The sequence below is a fragment of the Desmodus rotundus genome, chromosome 2 (assembly GCF_022682495.2).
Source record: "Desmodus rotundus isolate HL8 chromosome 2, HLdesRot8A.1, whole genome shotgun sequence".
NCBI classification, from domain to species: Eukaryota; Metazoa; Chordata; class Mammalia; order Chiroptera; family Phyllostomidae; genus Desmodus; species Desmodus rotundus.
The window spans coordinates 161,097,448-161,118,594 of NC_071388.1; the positions used below are offsets into that span (position 1 = coordinate 161,097,448).

Sequence of the window (21,147 nt, forward strand, 5' to 3'; positions counted from 1 at the left end):
GTTTTCCAAAGAGGTGAACAATTATTCCAATACCATTTATAGGCAAAATGTATTTTTTTCCACTGACATGAAATGCAATTTCTTCAGAAAAAAAAATGCATACAGTTTCATACTGAAGTCCATGTTATGGTTCAGTATCTTTGTTTTGTGGAGGTCTGCCCCATAATGGTTCAAATTTTTAAAATTATGCTCACTTTGTAGTAACTTTCTTATCTTTTAGTTGCTCCTTCCCTTGAATATCACTGTTCTATTTCCTTTGTTTAATTTGATAATACGGTTTTTAAATATAGAAAATCCATATTCATAAAAATACCTCAGCCTCAATTTTTAGCAGCATTTCCATACATAATTAATATCAGATTTTCAACTGCCCTGTTTTTCTTTCTTTTAGTTTTCTTGCTTATAGACTAATCCTACATAGTTATTCTTGTCTTTCTATTAAAAGTAAGTAATAATTTGGGGTTAATACATTGACTCAATCCAGAGCAATGATTTTTTTCCAAAAGAGTTTTATTCCTTCTATATCTAAAGAATAGGAGGAGGGGAACCAAATCAGAAGTCAAGAACAGAATGAACAAAACTTGTCTGTAGAGGTTGTTTGGAATTTGGTTGGAGTTGTGTGTTCGTGTGTGTTTATTTATTTTTCTTTTTAATTGTTCAGGAAAAAGCCAAAACAATGTTGGACAACATGAAGAAACTGGAAAAACAACTGTTCAAAGAGATGGAATCAATCCTTCAAAACAAACATCTTGATGTGGATAAAATTGTTAATCTTTTTCCTCAGAGTGCAAAAGATGAAATTCAGATTTATAAGTCACATACGAGTTCTTAATGATCATATAAATGGTCAGCAATCTTCCTCAAAGTCAGAATCAATCCTGTTGGTAAATGATATAAGCCTAGTGTGAGCAAATATGATATTCTTTAATAGCATTCAAGTGATAGCTTGATTATGAAAACTGCATGTAATTGCTGAAATACTGAGACAGAAAATAACATTGGAATTAGACACATATATCATGGGATAGCCAGTTATTACATCAGGTACTGGCTTCTGTTATTTTGTTTGTAGCTGTAGTAACTTTTTACAAATCACACATATTCAATTCTGCATAAAGTATGAAGCATTAAAATAATGCATGGTTTTGTTTATTATAATTATGCACTACCCTCCCAATTATGAGAAAGATTTTCTTTAGTAATGAACAATATTGTCTCATGTAGTGAGTTTTGTGTGTGTGTGTGCTTTAGGCAAATATTAACCAGTTCTAACAAAGTATTCTAGTTTACACATTAAATCTTATTATAGTGTGTTAATTCTACAAATGTGCTTTTATTAAACTCAAACATACTCTTTGTTAAGACTTGGGTGACCAGTAAGCCTTTAGCTCTAATTATCTAGTTTTTGTGTTGTTTTTTTTTTTGGCCATACTCTTTAGTAGGCTTTTATGTTAATATTTTTAGAAGAGCTTATCTGGGAGATTAGGAAATAGGAGAGGGAACCAAGACCGTAGGAGATACCATTTCTGTCTCAAATTTCTCTCATCTTTTACTTCTGTTCATGCAGTGAAAACAGAAACAGAAAGGAGATAGTAACGATAAAATCAAATTGTTAGTGTATTATGGACATTAAGAACATTTTAATATATAATGTATTGTGAACATTATAAATGAATAATAATATTTACCCAAAGCTTACAAAACTTTGTTAAAGTACATAGAGATTACTAGGTAAGACTCAAAGTTGCAAATATAGACAAAAGAAAAATCCAACATAAAATAACACTATATACAATATTTATTGGTTTCTAGAAGTGTCTGTCTTATATATTTGATTACATCATCATATTTATTAATTGCTATCACTGCAACTAGGATTATTACTAAGGTAGTGGATCATTATATTTAAAGAGTGCCTGGGAAATTATTTTTAAAACTTCTCTCATCAAAAACTATAATCTCACTGATTTTGCTCCTCTTTAATACAGGGCTGCCCTTAAAGAAAAGATATCTGTCTCGAGTCCTCAGTTAATTCTGTTTGCCTCACATGTGATTCAGTGACAGGTTTTCCCTAAATCATGAAGGCCATTGGCCAACCCCTTGTACCTCCTCCCTCTCTCTTTTTTAGTGTGTGAGGAGCTAAGGGTAAGCAGTGTACTGATTTATCCAGGGACACATACTCGTATCTTATTTCTCCCTCTAAGGCTAGCATGTTTTCACTTGCTATTTCGACACCACCTGAGACCAAACTAGCACCATCTTTCACTTGGACAGCTACGGTTAACTGTTCTTCTACACCTATATTTGGTCTTTATCTCCATCCATGTGAATCTGTGTAGCCAGAGTGATGATCTATTAAAAATGTGAATTTGATCATGAATTTTTCATCCGAAAACTTAAAAATAAGACCTTAGTTTTTGGAGCAGTTTAGGTTTAGAGCAAAACTAAGCAGAAAGTTCAGAGTTCTTGTACCCCCTGTACCATTCCCTCCGCCCACCCCCCACTGTCAACATCACACGCCAGAGCGGTACATTTGTTCCAACTGGGGAACCTACACTGACACGTCATCGTCACTGCAAGTCCATAGTTTACATTAGGGTTCCCTCGTACTTTCTGTGGGTCTGGGCAAATGTGTAATGGTACGTGTCCATAATTATAGTAGCATACAGAGCAGTTTCATTGCTCTAAATATCCTCTGTGCTCCACCTGCTCATCCCTCCCTCTCCCTGACCCCTAGCAAACACTGTTCTTTTTATTGTCTCCAGTTTTGCCTTTTCCAGAATGTCATATAGTTGGAATCATACAGTATATAGCCTTTTCAGATTGTTGGCCTTTTCACTTAGTAATATGCATTTAAATTCCTCCATGTCTTTTCATGGAGTGATAGTTCTTTTCAAGTGCTGAATAGTATTCCATTGTCTGGATAGCTTGCCTGCTGATATCCACTACTGAAAGACATCTTGGTTGCATCCGTCTTTCAGCAATTATGAATAAAGCTGCTATAAACATCTGCCTTCATGTTTTTGTGTAGACATAAGTTTTCAACCCATTTGGGTAAATATACCCAGGAAGATGAGTGCTAAGTGGTATGGTAAAAGCAGGTGTAGTTCTGTAAGAAACTGCCAAACTCTCTTCTAAAGTGACTACCATATTGCATTCCATCAGTAATGAGTGAGTGTTCCTGTTGCTCCACATCCTTGCCAGCCGTTGGAGCTGCCAGTGTTTTGGAGTTTGGCCATTCTCATAGGTGTGTAAAACAATCTCATTGTTTTCATTTGCATTTACCTGATGACGTGATGAGAACGTCTTTTGATATGCTTATTTGCCATCTGTATAATTGTTAAGATCTTTTTTCATTTTAAAATCAGGTTGTTCATTTTCTTATTGTTGAGTCTGAAACTCTTTTTCATAGCGTCATTGAGATAAGTACAAATTCTTAATGACTATCAACAAGATCTTACTGATCTGCCCCCATCTTATTACACATTCACCATTTTAAAAATTATTTTTCAATTACAGTTCACATACAATATTATATTAGTTTCAGGTGTACACCCCAGTGATTAGACATTATATAACTTATTAAGTGATCATCCCAATAAATCTCATACCCATCTGACACCATATGTAGTTATTAGAATATTATTGACTATACAGTGGAACCTCGGTTCTTGAATTTAATTTGTTCCAAAAACTGAGAAGCGATTTGTCCAAAAACCAAATCTCCTTTGTAGCCTGAGAGACATGTGACTGATCATAAATGTATCAGCATGAAAGATGGTTGGGTAGAGAATTGAGACTCAAAGTTTTGTTTCTCAAACCGAGACATTTTTGCCATGAACAACTTGGTTGAGAACCAAATTGCTCAAGAACCAAGACGTTCAAGAACTGAGGTTTTGACTGTATTCTGTATGCTGAACTTTACATCCCAATAAATATTTGGTAACAACCAATTTGTATTTCTAAATCCCTTCACCATTTTCGCTCATTCCCCCAACCCCTTTCCATCTGGCAACCATTAAAATGTTCTCTGTGTCTATGAATGTGTTTCTGTTCTGCGTGTTTATTTTGTTTTTTAGATTCAATTGTTGATAGGTACATATTTTTTGCCATTTTATTGTTCATATCCTTTATATTTTTTTCCTTTTTCTTAAAGAAGACCCTTTAACATTTCATTTAATATTGGTTTGGTGGCGATGAACTCCTTTAGCTTTTCCTTGTCTATCTGTCCTTTGATTCTAAATGATAGCTTTGCTGGGTAATCTTGGTTGTAGGTCCCTGCTTTTCATAATTATGAATATTTCTTGCTAGTCCTTTGCAGTCTGCAAAGTTTGTTGATAAATCAGCTGACAATCTTTTGGGAGGTCCCTTGTAGGTAACTAACTGCTTTTCTCTTGCTGCTTTTAAGATTCTTTGTCTTTAACCTTTGGCATTTTAATTATGATGTGACTTGGTGTGGGCCTCTTTTGGTTTATCTTGTTTGTGACTCCTTGTGCTTCCTGGACTTGTATGTCTATTTCCTTCATCAGGTTAGGAAAGTTTGCGGTCATAATTTTTTCAAATAGGTTTTCAATTTCTTGCTCTACCTCTTCTGCTTCCGGCACTTCCATGATGAGAATGTTGTGCTACCCTTGGAGTTGTCCAGGGGTGCCTTTCTCGATCCTCATTTTTTTTTTAATTCTTTTTCCTTTTTGCTGTTCTTATTGTTTTTTTACTTCCTTATATTCCAAATCACTGAATTCTCGACTTTATCTACTCTACTATTGATTCCCTATAAATTGTTCATTTCAGTTAGTGTATTCTTCATTTCTCACTGGTTCTGAATGGTTTCTATATCCTTTATAGGCTTCCTATCTCTTAGTGAAGTTCTCACTAAGTTCATTGAGCATCCTTGTAACCAGTGTTTGGAACTCTACATCTAGTAGATTGCTTGTCTTTATTTTGTTCTTTTTTGGGAGTTTTGTTCTGTTCTTTTATTTGGGCCATGTTCCTTTGTTTCTTCATTTTGGTAGCCTCCCTGTGATTGTTTCTATGTATTAGGTTGAGCTGCTATGTCTTTTGGGCTTGGTAGAGTGGCCTTATGTAGTAGGGGTTCTGCAGGGTCCAGTGGCACAGCCTCTGGCCCCCAATCACCTGAATTGGGCACTCCAGGTGTGGTCCCCATGTGGGCTGTGTGCACCCTCCTGTTGTAGTTGAGCCTTGGCTGCTGTTGGGACCTCAGTGGGCGGGATTTACCTTCAGGTCGATTGGCTGCAAGGACTGGCTGCAACCAGTGACCACTGTGAGGATCAGTTATGTAGTGGCTTACTCCACAGAGCAGGACTGACTTTGGCAGTGCTCTGGTGCCTGCTGAGCCCCCTCACTCGAGTGTGTTGCTTGTGGAGGTGGTTGGGTGGTGCTTAGATGTGGTCTGAAGCTATTCACTGGGTGTGCTGGTTCTAGGACCTCCCGGAGAGACTGTCAGCCGCTGCCTCTGTTCTGCCCAGGGCCACCAGCATGAGCAACAAAGTGATCTGCAATACCTGCTACTTGTGTTGGGCTTAGAGGAGCCTAGGCAAGGTCAACCTGAGAATCAAGGACAGCTGCTAGTGCTAGGTTTGGGACAGCTTAGGGAGAGGTATGGGGGCATGCCAATGCCAGATGCTGCTTATATGAGATTTTAGGAACGTCTGAAGCATTAGCCAAGACAGCCTATTCATTATGTAAAAGCAACTGGAATCAACTTGGGCCTGCAAGTTCGGTGGGGCGGGGTCTCAAGGAATCACCAGGGCATGGCAAACAGTGTGAGTCAGGTTGATGGAGACTCAGATATGGTGCCCACCTGCCACCTCTGTATTGGGTGAGGGGTCTCAGAAAAGGAACTTTATGCCTAGCACTTTTGTCTGGCATAAAGCTGCCCCCTACCCCTGCCACCTCCAGCTCTCACCCTGATGCTAGACAGTTCCTCCCTGTGTGTCCCTGGTGCTTTTTGAGCTGCTGCCCCAGTGCTGGAACTTGGAGTGAGTCTAAGGCTGTGCATGGGCCCTTCAAGAGGAACCACCTGGAACTCCAGAAGCCCTCCATCCAAATCAGCTACAATCCATGCTGACTTTACAGCCCAAAGTTATGGGGACTTCTCTTCCTGGCACGGGAAACCAGGGCTGGGCAACCTGGTGTCATACTGAGACCCCTTGCTCCTTGGGGGCACCTCTACAGCAGAGATATCCCTCCCAATTTTTATCCCCCACACATGGGAATGGGACTAGCCCATTCAGCATCTCTATCCCTTCCACCAGTCTTGATGTGGCTTTAAATCCCTAGTTGTAGGACTTCCATTCAGGTAGATTTTAGGCAGTTCTGAATGATGGTTGTTCTATAATTTAGTTGTAGTTTTGATGTGGTTGTGGGAGGACTAAAGCACTACATTTACCCATGCTGACGTCCTGACTGGAAGCCACCATTGCGTTGGTTTTTTTTTTTTTTTTTTTTTTTTTTTTTTTTTAATATCTACTATGCTGCTTTTTCAATCCCTTGAATGTGCCCCGTTTCTTCATGTCTGCACTCTCTGCTTGTACCACTCATTTCATTTGCTCCTTTTTATTTAAGCAAATCTTTCATCCTTTAGAATTTTCCTGAAATATCACTTCCTCAGGGAAGTTTACCCCACACCATGAGGTCAAGTTTCTAGTTACATACATTCAGCCACGTGTGGTCCTGACCAAAAGTGTAATTCATATATGTTTACCATCTGTCTTTCACAGTAAAGAGAAGCTCTGTGAGGATAGGAATCGTATTTTTTCCCTTTGTTGTGTGCTCAGTGTTCAACCTTGTGTCTGCACAAGTTCAATAAATATTTTGTTCAATGGGCATTCAAGTACTTCTGGAAGGAATTTTTACAGTTCTCTATCTGCAAAGTTAAGAAAGCTAGACAATAAATCTGTACAACTTGGTAACCTTTGATAAGTCTCAGGTCAACCTGTCGCTTTTTTCCATATTCAAAATGGGAATAAAAACTCCAGAGATAAAGATAGGGGTCATAAACAACCCAATTAAAAACTGGGCAAAGGACTTGAACAGACGCTTATCCAAGAAGACATACAGAGGGCCCAGAGACATATGAAAAGATGCTCAGCATCACTAGCCATCAGAGAGATGCAAATTGAAACCACAATGAGGTACCATCTCACACCGATCAGAGTGGCCACCATAAACAAATCAACAGACAAATGTTGGAGAGGATGCAGAGAAAAGGGAACCCTAGTGCACTGTTGGTGGGAATGCAGACTGGTGAGGCCACTGTGGAAAACAGTATGGAATTTCCTCAGAAAACTAAAAATGGAACTGCCCTTTGACCCAGCAATTCCGCTGCTGGGATTATACCCTAAGAACCCTGAAACACCAATCCAAAAGAACCTATACACCCCAATGTTCATAGCAGCACAATTTACAATAGCCAAGTACTGGAAGCAACCTAAGTGCCCATCAGCAAATTAGTGGATCAAAAAACTATGGTACATTTACACAATGGAATTCTATGCAGCAGGGAGAAAGGAGGAGCTTACAACCTTTGCAACAGCATGGATGGAACTGGAGAGCATTATGCTAAGTGAAATAAGCCAGGCAGTGAGGGACAAATACCATATGATCTCACCTTTAACTGGAACATAATCAACAGAAGAAAAAAGCAAACAAAATATAACCAGAGACATCAAAGTTAAGAACAATCTAACAATAGCCAGAGGGGAGTGGGGAGGGGACAGTGAGGAGAACGGTTTTCGGGAACTACTATAAAGGACACATGGACAAAACCAAGGGGGAGGGTCGCGGTGGGAGAGGGAGGTGGGTTTGGATGGGGTGGGTGGGGAGGGGTGGGGAGAAAATGCAGACAACTGTAATTGAATAACAATAAAAATTTAAAAAATAGAAAAAAAGATAGGGGTTATAAGGATATGTAAATTAATTTATTAAACAGTTTAGGAAACTTTCACTGTATAAATTCAATATGATACTTGGGCTTTGGTCCTTGTGTGAGCATTTAATGCTTTGTGGTACATTTTAGAAAATTTATAATTTTCTTAAATTTCATGTATTTCTTAAAAGTAAAATATGTAGTAGCTGCCCAGAAATAAACCCAAGTCTCTATGGTCAATTAATATTTGACAAAGGAAGCAGGAGCATAAAATGGAGCAAAAATAGCCTCTTCAACAAATGGTGTTGGGAGATCTGGACAGGTACGTGCAACAAAATGAAACTCGATCACCAACTTACACCATACACAAAAATAAATTCAAGGTGGATAAAAGACTTATTATAAGTTGTAACACCATAAAAGTCCTAGAGGAAAACATTGGCAGGAAAATCTCAGACATTCCACACAGCAACATCCTCACAGACACATCCCCTAAAGCAAGGGGCATAAAGGAAAGAATAAACAAATGGGACCTCATCAAGATAAAAAGCTTCTGCATGGCTAAAGAAAACAGCATTAAAATGAAAAGAGAACCAACTGTATGGGAAAACATATTTGCCAATGATACCTCAGACAAGGGCCTGATCTCCAAAATATATAAAGAACTCACATGACTCCACTCCAGGAAGACAAATAACCCAATTAAAAACTGGGCAAAGGACTTGAACAGACACTTCTCCAAGGAAGACATACAGAGGGCCCAGAGACATATGAAAAGATGCTCAGCATCACTAGCCATCAGAGAGATGCAAATTAAAACCACAATGAGGTACCATCTCATACCAGTCAGAGTGGCCAACATAAACACATCCACAAACAAATGTTGGAGAAGATGCAGAGAAAAGGGAACCCTAGTGCGCTGTTGGTGGGAATGCAGACTGGTGAGGCCACTGTGGAAAACAGTATGGAATTTCCTCAGAAAACTAAAAATGGAACTGCCCTTTGACCCAGCAATTTCGCTGCTGGGATTATACCCTAAGAACCCTGAAACACCAATCCAAAAGAACCTGTGCACCCCAATGTTCATAGCAGCACAATTTACAATAGCCAAGTACTGGAAGCAACCTAAGTGCCCATCAGCAAATTAGTGGATCAAAAAACTATGGTACATTTACACAATGGAATTCTATGCAGCAGAGAGAAAGGAGGAGCTTATACCCTTTGCAACAGCATGGATGGAACTGGAGAGCATTATGCTAAGTGAAATAAGCCAGGCGGTGAGGGACAAATACCATATGATCTCACCTTTAACTGGAACATAATCAACAGAAGAAAAAAGCAAACAAAATATAACCAGAGACATCAAAGTTAAGAACAATCTAACAATAGCCAGCGGGGAGTGGGGAGGGGACAGTGAAGAGAAGGGTTTTCAGGAACTACTATAAAGGACACATGGACAAAACCAAGGGGGAGGGTCGCGGTGGGAGAGGGAGGTGGGTTTGGATGGGGTGGGGGGGGGAAGAAAATGCAGACAACTGTAATTGAACAACAATAAAATAATTTAAAAAATAAAAATAAAAAAAGATTAAATAAAATCTGTTTTTTATTTGACCAATGTTAAAAACAACATGCATACCATTAAGCAGTCTTCATATCATTTTTAATGGCTGCACAGTAGCATTCCTTTGTTAACATCTCGTAATTATTCACCTAATATCCTTTTATTAGGTATTTAGGTTCTCTCTTTCTTTTACTATTAGACTCATACTTTGCATAAAATCTTTGGGCATATCCATGATTATTCTTTTAGGATAAATTCATGACTGTGTAATATTAATAAAACATAATTTAAACAAATAAAAGAACAGATAAATAAAAGTATTGTTTCCCAACAATAACATAATTTTAAAAATAAATAAATAAAAAGCAAAATGTGTATACAAAAAATATATGTAGTAGCTGAAATTAAGCTTTTTGGGGGTCAACCCTTAAATGATTTTATTACTTATCATTACACAATAAACCAAAGAAATAATGTAATAAACTGTTTTAGAGAAAGCTAGTTTGTTTGATCTTTGATGAAACATTAATATATTAGTCTTCAACCAAATGTTTTGCCCTAGAAATAATTATACAGCCTTGAATTTTGGAAATTTAGTGACTACTTATAAAATTTGCCAAAAACAGGCAAATTTTCTGTTACAGAATGAATGTTTTCTCTTTTGAATTAATTACTTCAGGCTTTTATCATACCACTTGTAGAAATTTACCATCCTATCTTTTCCTGAAGGACGGTGGTAACATTTCTGATCCTGAACTGTGTTTCCAGCCGTCTTTCATCACCTGACTGCCTATGTTCAGTGGTCTAAAGTAATATAATATTTTACATGGTATGACCTATGAAGGGATAAACCCTAAGAGTTGTATTTTGCTGAACAGAAAACATATTAAATAATAGTTTTGCATTTTTCTAACTTTTAGACACTTACTGATCATTAATCACTATTCTTAAAATTCCAAGCACGCTTCACCTTATTGTAAAAATGTTGAAGTTTAAGCACAAGCTAGGCACGGAAATGCTCACTGAGAACAAAGAACAATTGATCGAGCTGAAGATTAGTACAAAAGTAGATTTTTTTTCAAAATTGTATCAGGTAATTTTCCCAGCTGACCCTGCATATTAAAAATTATGAAATATGTGGAAAGGACTCTCTGTTACACTGAATCATTAACGAAAAGTGTTTACTGAATGCATAACTGAGCAAGACCCTGTGCAGAGATCCCACAGGCTCACGAAGAAGAGAACAATCGCAGGAGACCCATTTAAGAAAACATTGAAAACTTACAGGGAAGACGTGTCTATGATGGCTTCTGCACTATTCAGACTACTCAAAGAAAAGATTTTGGCAATGCAATTTAAAATAGGTATTTTATTGAGAAAGTTGCTTTGTCAGTGAGAGAGTAGAAGTTACAAATATTTTCATTTAATAAAATTAGCATATCCTTACTCCTAAAAACATCTCTTAAAAGCCTTCATTTTCAGAAACTGCAGATCATTCCAACCCAGGATTTTCTTTTAATATCTCCCATGGAAAAAGACACTGCTGATTCCCTTCGTGCAAACAACAGAACATGTATAATATGACTTGTTCACAAACACGATAAATCCTCCACTTGAGTGAGTTGCCTGCATGCATGTGAGTTCATATCTCTAGTGCTGCAGCTATGAAGGTCTCCTGGCACAGCAGTGAGGTTTTATGCTGTCGCCTGAGCACTCTGAGAATTACACTGTGGCCATATTTAAGAAAAAAAAAGTTCTGCAGCAAGACAGTTCTGCTGAAAAACATCGCAATTCTCTAATCATAAAATCAGTACAGGTTAATACTACATACACGCTAAAGTATAATTTACAGGCATACCTTGTTTTTCTGAGCTTTGCTTTATTGCACTTCACAGATACTGCGGTTTTTACAAATTGAAGGTAAGACCCTCCATTAAAAAGGTTATGACTCGCTGAAGGCTCAGATGATGGTTAACATTTTATAGCAATCAAGTATGTTTTAATGAAGGTATGTGCATTGTTTTTCAGACATAATGCTATTGCACACCTACTAGACCATAGTGTAGGGTAAACATAACTTTTATATGCACTGGGAAACCAAAAATTTATGTGACTCACTTTGCTGCGATACTTGCTCTATTATGGTGGTCTGGAACCAAACCCATAATATCTCCAAGGTGTGCCTGTACTTGTTAAGTACACTAGGCTTCCATGCAGGTTTTAAGAAAATTACATATTAAATTATTTAACCCTATAAATTATTTTCTAAATGACTTTTATATGAGACACTAAAAGTATGAGATAAATATTTAAAACATGTTTTAAATAAGTTAAACCAAAACTGACACCTATTCAGTACAGACTCAAAGTTCATGTGGATCTCTCTTCAATTTACTGAAGAACGTAAAGCTTATCTGAGGGCAACATTTAGTAATTTTCAAGTTAATTGATTTTTATACGTGGACACAAGAAGGACTCAATTCCAAATGTAAAAGTAGGGCGTTAGGCTTAGGATTTTAAATCTTGGCTGAAATATGTAATTTTTTCTTCTTTCTAACCGTGAGGAATAAGGTAGCAAGGTTACCCTTCTGCACCATGACACTTCTGTGCAACCGTCAGAGATGATACGTCACACGGCAATAATTTTGTTGATAAAATTTAAACAAATCTGCTCGAATTACTATTTTTAGCACAAAAGTTAAAGGTGAGACTATACTTCTGTTGATGGATTTTGTAGGTGATAAAATTTGTAGATGTTCTTATTCTCCTCCTAATGGCACAGATTAGTACTCTGGAGAGAAAAGCCAGAAAACATGAACCTTAAAAAAATCATGTTTCCAGTTATTAATGATTACTGTTTGTCAAGGAAATGGGAAAATGTAATAACAAGGCCTCTTATTAGAATCAGTGAAATTCTTTATTAGGAGGTGTTATCAATAGGTGCAAAGTTGTCATAATTTAAGGTCCATTTTCTTCCAGCAATAAAGCTGCCGAATTTGGCAATTTAAAGGAGTAGTAAACTGGATGCTGATTTTGAATTACAGCAAACAGGTGCAAGAGGCAATGTTTTAAAATGTTGGCATAATTGGTTTTAATTATTTATTTAACAATTAGTAATTATTATATTCATTCAGAATTTTTAATTTTGATTTGTTTTCCTTTTTCCTAAGTCAGTTTCCTGTGGGTTTTACATACACATAAAGTCACAGAATGTTAGCATGGGATGGGAGTGCATCTCATCGAATTTTACAGAAGAGGCACCTGAGGGTCAGAGAGGTCGTGATTTTGCCCGAGGTTACTTACTAAAGTAACAGATCCAGGGCTAGAATATGACTTCATGTGGGATTCTCTCCTTCATAATTCACATCTTAGGGGATAGGGATGGATGCTCAATTTCTTTATCTTTCCTGGGGGGAGTGGTTGCATTAATAGCAGGAGGACTCTGCTCAGGACTCTTTTGAAGAAATCTGTAAAACAAGTACTCATCCCGAAATTCGTAGTCATTGGTGATGTGTTGGATGACTCCCCCTTGCACCAGTCTGTCTCCATATATCACAGCTTCGCCACGGTCAGAGGCAAGGCCAACTTCAATTAGCCAGTTCACCAGGTCACAGCCACAGAAGGTCCCGGCAGAAGTCTTTGCACCACACCTGTATGTCAAAGGAATGATTCACCCATATGGTCTGTAAATCTGGTATCAGCACTCCATGACAGAGGACGAGCAAGGAAAAACAGGAGACAGGGAAAAATAGCATGATAGTTAAAAGCGTGCAGGAATGATACTGTTCTGAATTTAAAGGGTTTACCTCACCAGACCCTAGAAAGACCCACTGGAGAAGAAGAAAAATATGCCAATAATGCCTGTGAAGACAGAAATGCTTAAGCCAAAACAAAAAACCAAAAAAACCTCAGATGGTGTAAATTCACCTACAAAGAGATACTCTTTTTATAGTAGATGTACTTTTATGTCAGATACATTGTGTAGATAGCTGAATGTTATATATTTTGAAAGTTATACTCAAAGTTAAAATAAGTAATTTATCTAAGGAAGGTTAAATAATATTTTTACAAGCTCTTAAGAAGGACAATTTTAAGTAAGTTTCAAATCAAACTTTGTATTTTCTGCTTATCACAGTGCCCATGAACAACAGCCTTTCTTCTTGTCATCAGCAGCCAAGACAATTTACCTTATGATATGTTAGCAATTTGCTGCCTTAGGAAGTGAGGGAAGAATAAGTGAGACCTCTTCTGTTACAAATCTAAGATTTTGAAAATGTACTTTATGATTCTACTTCTTGATTATTAAAATTTTCTTCCTAATGCAACTGTGGGTTGCCTTCGGTATCAACAAATAAACAAGGGACAGAGAAATGTAAATAAGAAACAAACGAGCTCTGTACACTTTCATACAAGTACACAATGACTACATGAGTCTGTTCAGAAGCATCAGTCAAGGTAAGACCCCAAGTGCTTGACACTAGGAAACAGTGGGCGAAAGTCAAGATAAAATGAGAAATAAGTGACAAAAATTTTAAGACATTTAACCACAAATGAATATACATTGTATTTTCACATAAAAATTAGAAAAGAGGTTAACATACATGAAAATTTTCCTGAAGTACATAAAATTACAATATTTTAACGTTGGTATTTTACTTAAGGAGTAAGATATCTTAATTTATGCTTTGCCACTAAAAACATCACTTTCAACAAGAAGCCTGAATATTATAGCCTAAGTTTGAGCCTTCTTCCTGCTTGCTGATTTTTAACTTATACCCCAACATCATCTATTCAACACCAAGGGAATAATATTTGCTTCCCAAAGACTGATCAGACAGCTCCAGCCACAACTCCCGGAACTGTGCAGAGAGGCACGGAATGTGCCACTGTGCAGGCTGCAGGGCGGCACCACTACCAGCCAGGGCCCGGTCAGCTGCCTGGGATCCCACCTGGGACGCAGGAAGCCTGCCCGCCCTGCAAACGGCAAGAGCTGTGCTTCCTGACAGTAGGCAATCACAGTGGGCCTGGCGGACCTAACCTGGCGTTCCCTTTTTTAATTTTAAAAAACAGGTTTTTGAAATAATCATGTTGGTCCCTTTAAAGGTGGGAAACTAACTTTTCTTCATAGTTTCCCATTTCCAGAAACTGACTTTGAATAACCCTGAGACCCAGATATTTTTTAAAAGAGGAAAACCAAGGTTTGGAAAATTGAACTTGCTCAGTGTCACACAGCTGGTGAGTGGCAGATCCAGGAGCTGAGTTCTAGTATCAGTCCCCACACAGTGAGTCCTCTTTCCACCAGCCTACCGCGCTACCTTCGAGCACTGAGAAAATGGTAATTGTATTGTACTCAATTTTCATAAATTTTTAAATTTTCATAGGCATCAAAGTATTTGGTTTTTTAAAGATGTTTTGTTTTTTCTTTTCAGCTGACAATATTGGTAACAGTTGTTTTTGGTTTCCTGCTGCATACTCCATTATCTTGAGTATGAGAAGAAAAAATGTGATGTCACAGACTGAAGATTAGGACTTGAGGTGAAAAATAAGCAGAATTATTTTTTCTCAGTTTTAAATATAAGTTCATTAAACGTAAGAACTACAAGTAGATAGTCAGTTACTCCATCACACTAGCCCCATTTCAAGAGCTCAACAGCTGCAAGTGGTCACACTACTGGAAAGCACAGATCAAGGTCAAGAGTGGTTTTTATTGTCCTCCACATGGTAACTTAAACTGTGGTACAAATGGTAAAAAATTGTTTTATGTGCTGAGGAAGACAGAGGATTCTGAAATTAGATGAGAATAAAAAATGTTTAGTTGAATTCTTTTCTACTTTCCTCTTAATTTTGCTGTGAACCTAAAACTTTTTTAAAAAGTAAAGCTTTCTAATTTTTTTAATTTTCACTTTTCAATTACAGTATACATTCAGTACTATTTTGGGTTAGTTTCAGGTGTACAGCATCGTGGTTTAGACAGTCATATGCTTCACAAAGTGAGCCCCTGGTACTTCAATACCCACTTAGCACCATGCATAGTTACAACATTACTGAGTGTACTCGTATTCCCTATGCTATCCTTCACATCCTGTGACTGTTTTGTAACTACCAATTTGTATTTCACAATCCCTTCACCTTTTTCACCCAGTCCCCCAGGACTGCTTGCCGCTGGCAACCATCAGTCTGCAACTGAGTCTGCTTCTGTTTTGTTTGTTTATTTTGTCCTTTAGATTCCACACATAAATGAAGTCATAGGGTATTTGTCTTCTCTGTCTGACTTATTTCACCCTCTAGGTCCATACATGCTGTTGCAAATGGTAAGATTTCATTCTCTGTTATGACCAAATAATATTCTACTGTTTACATGCACCACCTTTTTTATCTGCTCATCTCTTGATGGGCACTTGGGTTGCTTCCATATCTTGGCTATTGTAAATAACAAGCAGCAGAATTAATGAAGAGGCAGAAATTGCATTTTCTTGACAATGCCATTAGTAATACGAAACAACATACCACTAGGAGATGGGGAACACAAAATCACTTCTACACCCAATGTGTCTCAGGGTTCGTGAGAGACACTAGGAGTCACCACGAAGTGAATGTTAATATTCAAGTACGTTTTGGTCCCTCTAAAGTTTTCATAGTTTACATGAAAATCAGAAGTTACAGGACATTTAAAAATATAAAAAACAAGTGGTAATGGCTCTTATATATGTGCTGTTTCTTAAAATACAAACCGACCCATAGCTATTTTAACTTTTACATGTGTATTTAATATTTAAAAATCATGTAGTAAGTCACAACCATATTAGTTAACCTGTTATAAACCAAAATTATCATCTAAAATATAATTATCTGGAACCTATACTTACCTTCTTTCTTTGACAATATTTCGGATACAGAGGTCACGGTGATAATGGATAAATTGTTGACAGGTCATTTTTATTTCCTCAGGAACAGGAGAATCCCTGTTTTCTGCTGTTTCTTTATTGTTCCATAGAAATCCAAGTCTGAAAATCAAAATTTAAGGAGACTGTTTTTAAGGAAAGAAAAGCACTGAGAGAGCCCTTCCTGCTTATTACCCCATCACCATGGCTGTTCCAAAGCTGTCAGTTACCAAAGCTGTCATCTACAACACCCAGACATTATCCATGCCTGCAGCAGAAACATACTTAGCCTGCATTTGGTTTCCTATTCAAAGCAGGCTAGGGTTGGGGGGGGAGAGGGGGGATATTTTATAAAATTGTTCTGGACATTTTATCGAACACCCTTCACACATGTGTGACCCATTTCAGTTTCTATCATAAATGAAATTCCTTATTCTGCATTCTACTCTTTGAAATGCAAAAGTAACTTACAAAGATCAGTTATTTTACTTAATCCTTTTCCAACGGCAGTACCCAAGAGACACAATGGGATCTGGAATTCAGAACAATTCTGTTTCTGCCAGCCCAGACAATAAATCGGTTGACAGTTTTTTAAAAAGATTTTATTTATTTATTTACTTTAAGAGAGAGAAGGGAAGGAGAAAGAGAGGGAGAGAAACAATGTGCAAGAGAAACATCTATTGGTTGCCTCTTGCACACCCGCAACCACAATCCAGGCATGTGCCCTGACCAGGGATCGAACCAGCAACCTTTCAGTTCACAGGCCAGTGCTCAAACCACTGAACCACACCAGCCAGGGCAAATCTGTCAACTATTATAATTTATCAACATTATGAAGCTGGTAACTAAGTTCAGTGACTTTCCTATTATGCTTTTCCTCTCTGATAAAAGGATTATGGCCCTAGAAACTATATCTTAATGATGATAATGATGATGATGATGATGATGATGAAAAAGAAGAAGGAGAAGAAAGAACAGTTACCATTTACTGGGCACTTTTGATATCATTAGTAGGAGAAATTCCATTAGCACTTCTAGTTGCTACTAATTTTGACTTCGAAAACAAATGAAGAAGTTCAAGGCTTTGTAACCCTTCCACCCTACCTATTTCTCTCTCCCTCACATTGTAGTATCCCCACTTCATTATTTTTCATAAAGAAATTCCTGAGCTGAATTCAAAGCTAATGCATTAGCTTCACCAAGCTAAGGAAAACCCCAAAATTTACAAAGAAAATGAGTTTTCTATAAATTGTCAGTTTGATAAAGAAATCTGGTTGTCAAAGGAGAAAGATAATCAAATAGAGACCTTTGGGGGCACATCACCTATTTCATTTCTAAATAAATTTTCAAGTTTCATTTTACTTTATGTAGTTAATGGCACAGATAGAAGCCAGTATCCATCATTTCTTGTTAAAATGCAAATTACAATGTTGGACTGGTAACAGTTCCCATATCTTCTCTGCAATTATTTACAACAAATACGTGAATCAACACATAACCTTTTTGTGGTGTTAAGCTTACCCTTTCTGTGGTCTCCTAGCAGTTACTAACTAAAGGTTTAAAAATGGCTTTCTCATTACTGTTACAGGTACGTATTTTTTTCCAAATAAATTTACCTTCTTTTGAAAGGTCGGATGATTAAATGTTTGTCCAATCCAAAGATGCCAAAGGAAATAAATCCCTATGGAAGAAAAAAAAGTTAGACTTTATGAATACAAGAGTAAAATTTCAAGACAGAGAAATTATGGAAGCCTCCAAATTTAGTGCTGGGGAAGCAAACCTGTAAGATCAGAGCAACATTTTAGATGGAACACACTGGCAGGCTTCTATGTAAAATTCAGTGCCTGTAGGCAGGTATGACACTTGGCTGTCTCTTCCCAGTCATACATCCTACTAATTACGATGGGCGATACAAACCAGTGCTGAGCAACCACGTGTGTGTGCTAGGTTACTGAAGAAAATGAAAACCAAAAACGTTTAGGGCTCTATGTCTTTGTTTTTCCCTTTTTCAAAAGAACATATTTCACATTGTACTTAAGTATTTACTGATTATTTTTCTGCCAAAACTTCAGAAATTACAGAATTTAAAAATGCTGCAGTATCTGAATGTAATGCAGCAACTGAACAAAATGTATGTGAAATGAAACTGGCTAGTGCTTAGGGAGAGGGCTGGAAAGGGGGTGATGAGGCAAACTGGCACCAGATATCACCAGCCACAGGTCAGGGCGAAGATGGAGACAGGAGGTTGGGAACTGCCATTTGTCAGGCACAGTGGGATAAGGCTGTAAGTGCGGGGCGGCAGGCGGAGGTGGGATGGCGAATGCAATATATTATATGAAGGACATACCCTTCTTTACCTGGAACTAAAAATAACCAAAAGGAAATCATCTGACTACCACCTCAATACCTCCCCAAGAGAAAAAATGGGGTGTGAGTGTGTGTGTGGGGGGGTGTTGTGGTATCTCTCCCTCCCTCCTTTGAGCACTTGAGCCATAGCTGTGGAGGGGGCATTGCAAATGCAACATCCCTGGTATTGCTTTTGTTTGTGACGCTTTCTCAGTCCCCATTCTGAGAAGGCTCAGCTTGGAGTGGGCTTTAAAAATGCAAAATGCTGTGCCCTGGCCAGTGTGGCATAGTTGAAGTTGACGCTTCATCCCATGAAACAAACAAAAGGTTGTGGGTTTGATTCCTGGCCAAAGCACAAGCCTAGGTCGCGGATATGGTCCCCAGTTGGGGTGTGTACATGAGAGGCAACCTTTGATGTTTCCCTCTTTCTCTCTCTCTCCGCCTCTCCCACTCTTCCCCCTCCCCTTCTCCTTTCTCTAAAATCAATAAGCATGTCCTCAGGCAAAGATAAAAAAATGTAAAATGCTGAGTGAGACTATGATTTTTCAACCTAGTATTTTGTACTTCTTAAGCACAAAATCTCACCTTAAACAGTATCCCAAAATAAGTTGGGCATCACGTAGCCCTTGGGTGCACATGTCTGTCTGTAATAAATTGACTGAGGTCACTTGTCTACCTAGACATGGCCATTTTTGCTCCCACAATTATGGCAAAACAAACTCAAAATATTTCAAAAAATTAATGTTAGGGAAAAACTTGCAGGAACATCTGATAAATGTTAATGAACTCATATGAACAATTATTTTAGATTTAATAGGCAAACCCAATAATTTCAAACAGTACTTTTCAACCTGATAATCAAGGGACAACTATTGTCTAATTAAAAAGGGATTGAATATAGAATCAAATTTCAAAATTTGCACATAAAAACATTTTCCCAATATGTAAAATGCCATTTATCCTTAAATACCCATTTTAAAAGTGACATAAAGATAACAGCACTATTGTATTAGTTCTTCATAGAATTTGAGTTTCTAATCTTTAAACTAGGGATGATAATGTCCACTTTGCCAGTACTGTGATATTTAATGAGACAGTGAATGTAAAATGCCTAACAATGGGCAGTACAGCGCATCCGCTCAAGGAATGATGAGTGATAACTATACCTGGCTGAAATTTACTCATACACCGATTTATAATTTTTAGAAAAAATTTAAGTACCTATTGGTCAAGAAATATCAAAACCTTTATCAAAATGTAAATAAAAGAGTGTAAACCAATTTAAGTGACTAAACTAACTAAAGGCTCACAGAAGATAAATCATTTTTCCAAAGTGACTTAGTAAGACCACAACGAAGTTTAGAAAGTGCTTGGAACATCTTGTCACGGCTTACATTATCATTATCTTAAAACCAAAGCAAAAAAAAACCTATTTCTGACTATAACACTCAGTGTGCATTCTGATGACTTGAACCAATATAATAATTCATCTCTACTTGGAGACAGGCAGCAGCTGTCAGCTGTCATGCACACCAGCAGCTGGCAAACAAACTGAACCCTTCTGATTTAAAAGAAAACAACATCCGCACTTGCCCCAATCAACCCATCCAAGCAAACAAAAACCCCTCAGAGTTCTCAGTAAATAAATACCTGGCCAAAGTTAAACACGGCACAGAAAAACTGTAGCTCAACATACAGTCTTCCAGGCTCTTGGTTAAATAGCCACCATAAACAACTGGAAAGATTCTGTAATGGAAGGAGAAAATAGTATTTTTAAATGAAACAAGCTAATCACTTCTCTAACAGAACAATAACTTACCTACTTAATAATTAGGAAGAAGAACACTAAAGGGGGAAAACACCAAGAATACAGAGGCTTTGTCTTTCAAACAAGAGGTTTCAACTTCTCCTCTTGACAGATGTCACTCAAACATCATCTATTCTGATCAGATTTGAAGAAGACATAAGCCATAATACAGAAGCTTACATAACGTATCAGGACTGCCGACTAGCCTAAGACAGGACTGATTTTAAAATTAGTTTTACACAATGAAAACAATCACATCACTAAGCAACAATTCTTGGCAGCATTTCTTTTTGATTTTTGTTCTTAAACAGCAGTTACAATGGTGCTGGCTGATACCATCCTGTGTAGGTAGCATCCCAGTGTGAAAACGTTAAGAGGGGTTCCTCATGGATTATATGGTCCATTTCCTACCTTGGGGCAAGTTACTCTTGAACCTTCTCAAAGAATTATATAAAAATAACTGACAATTCACAAAAGAGGATATAAAAGCATTTAAAACCCCCTTTAGTAGTAAAAAAATACATTTAAAAAAAGTGCTATGTTTTACCTACAAAATTATCAAATTAAAATATAATAGTCAATGTTGGTGAGAATACTTCACAAATCTGTATTTCTCCTTTGGAAAACAATTTAGTAAAATGCCTCCAAAGGCACAGAAACATTT

General features: G+C 37.5%; 2 protein-coding genes across 6 annotated transcripts in view; one reads left to right on the forward strand and one right to left on the reverse strand.

Moving 5' to 3' along the window:
* SCRN3 (secernin 3) overlaps positions 1-3,013 on the forward strand; it is a 33,428-nt gene extending 30,415 nt beyond the window's left edge. For both annotated transcript variants that reach the window (XM_024561465.4, XM_045196275.3), the window contains exon 8: positions 662-3,013. In XM_024561465.4, coding sequence (XP_024417233.1) covers positions 662-832 — 171 coding nt within the window. In that variant the 3' untranslated portion in view covers positions 833-3,013. The remainder of the gene's footprint in view (positions 1-661) is intronic.
* The window catches only part of GPR155 (G protein-coupled receptor 155), a 59,477-nt gene that overhangs the window by 5,322 nt on the left and 33,008 nt on the right, over positions 1-21,147 (reverse strand). For 2 of the 4 annotated variants that reach the window (XM_045196272.3, XM_045196274.3), the window contains exons 14-16: positions 20,327-20,422; positions 17,947-18,011; positions 16,316-16,453 (exon numbers count right to left, since the gene is read on the reverse strand). In XM_045196272.3, the coding sequence (XP_045052207.2) occupies positions 16,316-16,453; positions 17,947-18,011; positions 20,327-20,422 (299 nt within the window). Of the gene's footprint in view, positions 1-792; positions 879-11,368; positions 13,100-16,315; positions 16,454-17,946; positions 18,012-20,326; positions 20,423-21,147 lie in introns of those variants that run through there. The other 2 variants (XM_045196273.3, XM_024561515.4) reach the window with 2 other exon arrangements.